This window comes from Colobus angolensis, unplaced genomic scaffold, assembly GCF_000951035.1.
Source record: "Colobus angolensis palliatus isolate OR3802 unplaced genomic scaffold, Cang.pa_1.0 Scaffold89, whole genome shotgun sequence".
In the NCBI taxonomy this organism is placed as follows: Eukaryota; Metazoa; Chordata; class Mammalia; order Primates; family Cercopithecidae; genus Colobus; species Colobus angolensis.
In genome coordinates, this window is record NW_012122820.1 from 964,091 (window position 1) to 973,034 (window position 8,944).

Sequence of the window (8,944 nt, forward strand, 5' to 3'; positions counted from 1 at the left end):
CCCTCACTGCCACTCTCTCCACCCTCTCCCTCACGCCCTCACGGCCGCCCCTCCACCCTCTCCCTGCTACTGGATCCTCAGTGCCACTGTGAAGGAGGACAGGTGTCCTCAGAGCCGCCCCCAGATGCTCAGGCAAAAAAACAAATGGAACCAGGTCTCCCTGACATCCCACCTCCAGGGTAGGATTGGACGGGAGGACCAACTCTTGAAAGCTGACCGTGTGTGCCCTTGCCCAACTCCACCTTCAATGAACCCCCTAGTTTGGCAGCCTGAAATCGGCCGAAGCGGGAGTGTTTACGCCAGGAAAACTGACCGAGTGACAAATCCCACCATCATTCCTTCCTCACAGAGCATTGACCCGCACAGCACTGTCCACATCACAACCTGTCGCTAGGAATGTGGACGTGATCTTACACTCACAGAACGAAATTACCGTCTCCATGCAAACTCGATTCTCTCTGTTGGCCAAGATAAATAAATAAATAAAAGCTACCAGACTTCACTCCGTCTACAGCAGCCGGCAGCTTGAAAGAGGTGATTTACCAAGTCCATCTTGAACAGCCGCTCCGGCAGCCTCCAGCTCCCGCACATGTGGTCATGCCACGGAGCCTCCCTCTCGCCAGACACACAGCCCTGGAGCAGGGAAAAGGCGCACACAACAGGCGGGACAAAGCGGGCGACGCTGCCAAGGGCTGCAAAGAACCCATCTGGTGCGTGCAGCGTCTCTGACCACGTCCGTCCTCGGTTGGCCGTGTAGAGAGACACTTAGGCGCCTTCTTGGCACGACTGTGGTGTCCTATTGGGAGTCGATCGGGACCACAGCAGCCCGGATCAAGTCTGCTTTAATGTGAACAAATCACGCAATGCAAGATAACTGAACATGCTTCTAAAAAAAGAGGACTGCCCACCAAGTAGGGGACAAATGGGCAGGAGGGGCCAGCGATGATGCCACTCTCTGCCCAGGGGGGCGTGCCTGCACTTGGTGCCAGGCGATTCGGGGGCCTGCCGAGTCCCACATGAGCCCCGTGCAGAGCCAGGGCTGCTGACCCCACAGCACTGCCAACTCAGCTGGGAGAAGAGTATTGGGCGAGGGCAGCCCCCCTGCAGCCCCGACATCACCATGCTGCTGAGTCCAGGCACGGTGTGATGCCTTCTCCTCTCCTGGCCTTGACCCAGCACCACCCTGGCACGACCCTGGAGCCCCAGCTGCAGCACCAATCATCTCCCAGAGCCCACACCCCACACCGGGGTCTGCAGCTGCAGGACGTCCTGGCCACACAGGCCCCTCCTGGGGATCCATGCCCACAGCCCAGACTCGCCCAAGACCCACTTCAGGACCTGGGATCTGCTCCCCACTGCTCCCTGCAGCCTGCCCCCTCCTGCCAGAGACCTGTCAGCACCCACCCCCAACCTGCCCAGTGTCTGGCCTGATCGCTGTCCCAACAGCCAGCCTGCAAGGGCCCCAGTGCCCAAAGCTGGAACAATTTGAGCAATAAAATAAGCGAGACGGTATCCAATTCTAACCCAACCATGAAATTGATACCTGCAAGTCCACCTGGACAAAAATGAATGATTAAATAACCAATGGGAGAACAGACGAACAAGTCCTGTGCGAAACCTGACATCACATATGTCGCTCCCCACCTCTTAGGTGTGGGCCACACACACCTTACTCCGCAGAGCCAGGACGGCACGGGGGAAGAGGCACAGGCAGGTGTGAGCCGACAAACACACCACGGCCAGGTGACTTGCGAGGCCAACACAGACAGGCTGTGTGGAGGGTGTGGACCCGGACCCAGCGATACAAGGAGGCTTCACCTCTGCACCCTTCCACCCAAAACCCAGAGCCCCAGTCCTTACGAGAAAAACATGAGGCAAACCCCAATGAAGGGCTGTCCCACAAAACATGTGACCAGCCCTCCTTAAAACTACCAAGGTTGTTGAAAACAAGGCAAGTCTGAGAGACCCGCCACAGTGAGAGGGACCTAAAGAGGTGTGACAATGAAGTGCCACGTAGGGTCCTGGACGGGATCCCGGGACAGAAAGGGGGCAGGAGCGGAGACTGAGGCAAGCGAAATAAAGCCTTAGCTGGAAAGGCGCCGAGACTGGCTGGTTAAGTGTAACTCATGCATAGCGCCGACCAAGAGGGAGCAGGGAATGCCTGTGCTCTACTCCTGTCCTGATTTTTCTATAAATCTGAAACCGTTCCAAAAACTGGTCTTCCCAACACCCCACTGAACGAGGGGGTGACAGAACCAAACTACCTGGGCCAAGCATTTGAAAATTGCCCCCAGGTTGCACGGGGGGCAGTATCAAGGAAAAACAAACATAAGGGCCTTTGTCCTCCTTAAGACCCTGCACTGCACCCTCCGGCCCCTCAGGATGCAGAGCGGTGGAACGTGCTTGTCCACACCTGCCACGCCCACGGGCACCGCCACGTCCACACACACCGCCACGGCCATGCACACCGCCCCTACCTAAAGACCTTCCCCAACTCTGGTGTTCCTGCAGACTTCAGCCTTCAGAAGGTGTCATCGCAATAGTTTCCAGGTGGACACAGCAGCGCGCCCACATCACTGACTGACCCTCCCCCCAAGACCAAAGGAAGAAAAACTCCAATAAACCCGTAACAGCAAAGAGGAGGAGGGGCTGGGCAGCGATGCCCTGGGACCTGGAAGGCAAAAGGCCCTGTGGCCACCAGGAGACCGCACTGGGCCAAACCCCAAAAAAGGGCCCTGAGCCAGAGGCTCCAGGTAGCAGGAAAGTGGGGGACCTGCGGTGCAGGGTCCCAGTCACTGAGGACTCGACCGCCAGACCCGCTTCCTCGCCCGAGGCAGCCAGGGAATGAGAGGGCTTGCGGGGGCAGCAGACTCCTTACCAGGCGTGAGACGCCCTCCCAGGCAGGACACTCCCCCAGGGACTTCCGCCACCACCCGCTCTGTGGTGCCCACAAGTCAACGTGGGCAGCCAAACAAGGGTCACCAGGGGCCGAGGAAGCCGCAAAGGCCACAGGACAGACAGAAAAAGGGATCCTCAGTGAAAACAGCTGAGTACGAGGCCAAAGAAAACACCGAAAGGAGACACTGTCACCAACCGCTGCCAGCCACCCCCTCCCACTGTGTGCCGCCACCAGCAGCAGCCGCGGGGCCGGCACTGTAGCTTCGTTACTAATCCCGTGACAGCCTTGGGAGCCGAGCCTTTTACCACCACGCCCACTTACAAGGGTCTGGGACACGGTGGACAGCGAGGTCACATGGCTGGTGAGCAGCAGAGCTGGGGCCTGACCACACAGCTTCAGGCCCCGGGGCACGCGGCAAATAGCATAGGCTTAAGCCAGCCCTTGGGGTTTGAGTCCCGGCTCAAACTGTGTGATTTTGGGAAATTTCTTGACCTCTCTGTGCCTTGGTGCTGTTCTTTCCCCAGAACAAAGAAAACAATGAGGCCCACCCCACCGGAACTGAGGAGATTAAATGAGTTTACACACGGGAAGCCTTTGCAGCCGTGAATGTGCTAGGCACTGTGAACCACCACACGACACCCCGGTGCCTCTCAGCCACGGTGAATCACCCCAGAGAAAGAGTGTGATATGCCTTTGACACAAGGGCAGGACACTCTGCCTTAAAAAGGCACCTTCAGAGAAAAAAGAACGAAAGATAAGAACAGGAACAAGGTGACAAACTTAATAGATGGTTTGGACAGGAAAATCTGAAGCTATCTCCTAGAATATAAAATAAACAAAGAAACGGAAAACAGAAGAGAATTAAAGGACCAGCCTGGGAGGGCCAACAAACAATCAGCGTTAACTCTAAAAAACAGTCAGAGACGGAGAGTCGGCCGAGGGATAAATCACTGGGTATAAAGCTGCCCACATCCAAATGTTCCAAGCTTCCACAGCACGAGTTCCCAGCACAAGAGACAAAGAAGTTCCCCCGACAAGGAACATTATCGTGAAACTTGAGAACCCCGAAGACAAAAGATTCTACAAGACTTTCAGGACAAAAACACACACACACAAAATCAAAATGGCACCTGACTTCTCGGTCACACAAGAAGCCAGAAGACAGTGGAGCAATCCCTTCAAAATGCAAAGGGAAAATTCTTTCCAACACAGAGTTTCATACCTAGCTAAACTATCCTTAAGTGTGTGGCTGGAGGAAAAGCATTTTCCAACTAGATCCCCCAAAAGGGCCTCCCATGCCATCTTTCTCAGAAAGCCGCTGGAGAGGTCTTAACCGCAGATTAAGCCAAGAAAGATGAAGACAGGGAGCCAGAGATCAAGACTGTAGGCAGAGGAGACAGGAGGGGGCTGTTCCCAGCTCGGGGCACAGGGAAGCCCTACGGTGGGTGTGGGGGCCCGGGTGCACCAGGAGGGAGGTGACACAGGCATCGGCGGGAGCTGCCCCTCTGCTGGGAAGAGGAAACTGGAGTAAATTTGAGACAAGACATCTAGGAAACTGATTTAAACAATCACGATGTATTAAGTCCAAGGAAAACCAAAGGTTGTGCAAACAAGGGAATGCAATCCTGGTAGTTCATGAATATTCATCATCTACAATTAGGTAAACACTCAACGACTAAAAACAATAAACGGTGACATAACTCCATCAGGAGGATGGAACAAGGAAGAGAGAGGCTGATGTGTCCCAGAGAAAGTGAGGAAGTAACATCCTAAATGGAAAAGTCTAGAAACAGCAGCAGAAACGTGTCATTTAGAAATCTGGAAATAAATGTCAAGAAGAAACTGCTCTGACCCCCTCCAGGGGGTGGAGTCGGGGCAGCAGGGAGGACCAGGGACACCTGTTCTCTCTTTGTGAGTCCCACAGGATTATCAACACCTTGCAACAGAAAACCTGGAAAACTCAAAATAACATTTTAAATAGAATGTACAATGCAAACTGTATACACTACCATTCAGCAAGGGCAACACCACAATGTCCTTACCAGGACAAGACACCAGGCCTGGCCTGTGTACACCTGATACAGCCTCATGAGATTCTCTCAACAATCGAGGTACGGTGAGGAGCAAACAGAGGAAGCCATCCGGGCCCACAATGGGGCCGAGCCGCCAGTCCACCCTGGGTCCCCACGGCCCCTCCAGATGCAGGGCGGCTCCGTCTTGCAGTCAGTCAAATCTTTTCAAACTTCCCACAGAAGAGACGTTAAAAAAGAAAACTTCAGGCTGGGTGTGGTGGCTCAAGCCTGTAATCCCAGCACTTTGGGAGGCCAAGACGGGCGGATCATGAGGTCAGGAGATCGAGACCATCCTGGCTAACACGGCGAAACCCCGTCTCTACTAAAAATACAAAAAACTAGCCGGACGAGGTGGCGGCGCCTGTAGTCCCAGCTACTCGGGAGGCTGAGGCAGGAGAATGGCGTAAACCCGGGAGGCGGAGCTTGCAGTGAGCTGAGATCCAGCCACTGCACTCCAGCCTGGGCGACAGAGCCAGACTCAGTCTCAAAAAAAAAAAAAAAAAGAAAATTTCAGAAAGACCAGACACACTCAAACCCCCTATTTAAAGACAACATCAGGTCAGGGCCCTTCCACCCACCAGAGCGTGTGTAAACGCTTCCTGTGCACCCGATACGTGAGCGTGGACGAAACGAAGCCCCCGCGCCCTCACACCCGGCAGACGTGCTCACGGCACGGCCGGAACAACCGGCAGCAGGCATCTGTTCGTGTCAACTTGGCGTCGCGCCTCTCCTGACTCTGATCCTCTCTCAGCGGGAACCACAGACCTGCGGGCCCAGCAAGGCTGCCCGGAGACGGTGGAATCACTGGTTCTGCCTGGAGGCCTCACAGAGAAGCAGCCAGTCCTGAGCGTGGTGGGTGCCCTCCTTCGAGTGTTCAGGAGAATCCTAGAAATGCACCGCCGGGCGCCGATGTGTGGAGGGGACTCTGCCACAGTGTCTCCTGTATGAGTGACAACTGCCGTCACTTTATGACCAAACACAAGGTGAGCACTGGATGACTGACTGGTTCAGGTGGCTTCTTTTGAATCAAGTTTTTTTTTTTTTTTTTTTTGAGATGGAGTCTCACTCTCTCTGTTGCCCAGGCTGGAGTGCAGTGGCGCAACCTCAACTCACTGCAACCTGTGCCTCCCAGGTTCAAGCGATTCTCCTGCCTCAGCCTCCCGAATGACTGGGATTACAGGTGCCCACCACCACGCCCAGCTAATTTTTGTATTTTTAGTAGAGACGGGGTTTCATCATGTTGGCCAGGCTGGTCTCAAACTCCTGACCTCAGGTGATCCCCCGCCTCGGCCTGGAGGCCCAGCATCGTGCCGACCCCAGGGGCTGGGAGATGGGGATGCCTCAGGGTGCCTGTCCAGCCTGTGGCATGGGGGTTGGTAGGAGCGGTGGCCGCACGTTCTGCTCCCCCTGCCACATGTGGGAGGCGGGGAGATGGCCAGGGAGTGAATGGGCGCCAGGAGACCAGACCTGCCGTGCCCACACTCAAGCACCATGACCAGCACAGTGAGGGACCTGCTACTGGTTTTCCAGATGTCCTCACACTTTCCCACAGGCTTCCCCTTGACAGCACTGGGCACCCCCTCAGCCCCGGCCCCAAACAGCCCATTCAGGGGCCTGGCCCTGCAACAGCTCCCTGCCCAGCTCCTGGGAAAAGCTCCACGTCAGCACGGGAAAGGACGGCTACCCCAATTTTGGGGTCCTCAGCAGAGGCTGGTGCCTGACCCCATGGACGGTCCCCCCCGCCCCCCGACGGTTCAACCTCCATGTGCCCGGCTGAGTCCTCGGTGATCAGAAACGTCCGGCAGATGAGACGCAGCCCCCACCGCTACACACGAGAGCAGGTCACAAACACGGGAACTTCTGAGGATGCTCAGTGGGCCTCTCCACTGGGGCCATCAACAGCCCTGGCAGGTCCCCACCGGACCCCGCAGAAGGTCTGCGGCACCCAGTGTGGATGGGCCGGGCTCTCAGGCGCCCTGTGGACACTCTGGGCTGACGGATCTGGTTAACCGGGAGCCTCGGAAACACCGCAGCAGAGCCCGGAGCCCGGAGGTGAGTCTGGGAGGTGGGACCAAGCTTGGAGTTGGGCAGAGGAACACACAACTCCTTACATAACCACCAGTGGCTCCCAAGTCTAGGAAGACAGTCGGAGAAGGGTCCCCACTGATGGCTGATGCAGCTGGGACAGGAATGTGGAAGATGTGTGCCGATCTGGCCGAGACACAGACACGGGTACCACAGCCGGCTCCGGCCGCATCAACACGAAACAGCTTGCAGGGGCAGCCAGTGGCCCCCCAGTCTGTCCCCATCCTGGCTCTGACTCACCCACCGAAGGCCATCAGACCAAAAGCCAGTAACCGCTCGAATCCTGACCCTGGCCACAGCCCTCCCATCCAGCAGTGTACTCCCACCGCGAGGGACCGTGCCAGCTGTGCACGGCCAGCGTGGGCTCACACGAAAGCAGAGGCCAAGCCGTCCCAGGCACCGAGGAAACGATGACACAGCACGTTTCTCCTCGCAGGCAGGCGCACGTGTGAAAACCACCCCAGCTCCTTCTCTCTCCCACTCGCCCCATCAACACAGAAGCTTCATCATTCAAGGACCCCTGCGGCCCACGCTGGCTGTGCAGAGCGGCCCCGTGTCTCCTGAGGTCCCTTCGCGCCTGGGGGAGGGGCGCACTGCCAGCCTCCCCAGCACCCAGCACCCCACGAGGGGGAAAGCCGCCTTCCCCAGCAGCCCAGTCCCCCAGGCCCACAGCTCCCCTCAAGCCTGACTGGGGAGGCTGGTTGTTGTTGTTGTTGTTTTTTTTTACAAAAACACCTTGCAAAATGGTCGTCAGAAAAGCACCCACGTTGCCACATCCCTGCCAAACACCGTGCAGCCCCCAGACCTCTCTGAGTCTACCTCCAACCATTTCAGAATAGCAAACAGGACACCGCAGCCCCGCTCCTCGCCACCATCCGAGGACCCCGATGGAGTGAGCCGTGCACATTAACCCTGGCCGTGCCACCCAGACGCCAAACCAACACTGTCAATGCAAAACGGGGGTTCAGACAGGCGGGAGGGCAGGCTCGAGATGGAAAGACTGCAAGCCTGGAACAGGTGCCGGCTGTTACCACCACCAGTCCTGGCACCTGGGGTCTCCAGACTTCACCCCTGTGGTCCCATCAATCTGCCCACCTGCAGAATGGAGAGGAAGCGGCAGACATACCATCCGTCCTGGCCCTGACACAGACTCACAGACCCACAACCAAACAGCATCAGCCACAGCGAAACTCCCAGCAGCCAGCGACTCCCCAGGGCCAGGCAGGCAGATGAGCCCAAAACGATTTCCCCGAGCCCCCCGGCCCCCAGCCCTCCGCAGCCGCCGCCACGCATCCACCAGGCCTGGGCCACACACCGTCCGTCCTCGGGGTGAGCATGTCCCTCCGGCAGCCCCTGCCTCGCTCGGAAGGTCCCTCCACAACCTTCTGTTTCTAAAAATCTGTCACCCGCAAAACAACAGCCTCTCACTGCGTTTCCCCCGACATCGCCGGGAGCTGCTGCAGCCGCACGCCTTCCCCGGGCCGGGTACCAGCCGTGTTGCTGCCCGGAGCATCTGTGCAGCGCACAGGCGGCGGCAACGACGGGACTCAGACCCAAAATGCTGACTCGGGCACCGTCCTCCGCACGCACGGCCTGCAGCACGGCTGGCCCAGCCCCGGGGGCGCGGACGATCCACAGGGGAGATGCCCCCGACTCACCGGCTTTCTTCTCCTGCCTCCTCCGCGCAGATTCTTTATGCTCTGTGCGTGGCGGGCGTGCGGGGAGGCATCTTCCTTCCCTTTGGCGAGCTGATGCTGTCGGCTCGCCTCCGGCCCGACAATAGGCAGGGAGGCTCAAGCGCGAGGAGCAGATATTTAACGGAAGGCCGGCTGTCCTGTCCCCCGCCCCTCACATCCCTGCCTCCTCATGTCTCCAGGCCCGGGTGGTA

General features: G+C 57.6%; 1 protein-coding gene across 1 annotated transcript in view; it reads right to left on the reverse strand.

Annotated features, from left to right (window-relative positions):
* PRKCZ (protein kinase C, zeta) overlaps positions 1-8,724 on the reverse strand; it is a 141,052-nt gene extending 132,328 nt beyond the window's left edge. The window contains exon 1 of the mRNA XM_011931086.1: positions 8,372-8,724. Within this exon, the coding sequence (XP_011786476.1) occupies positions 8,372-8,393 (22 nt within the window). The 5' untranslated portion in view covers positions 8,394-8,724. The remainder of the gene's footprint in view (positions 1-8,371) is intronic.
* Between the last annotated feature and the right edge of the window lie 220 nt (positions 8,725-8,944).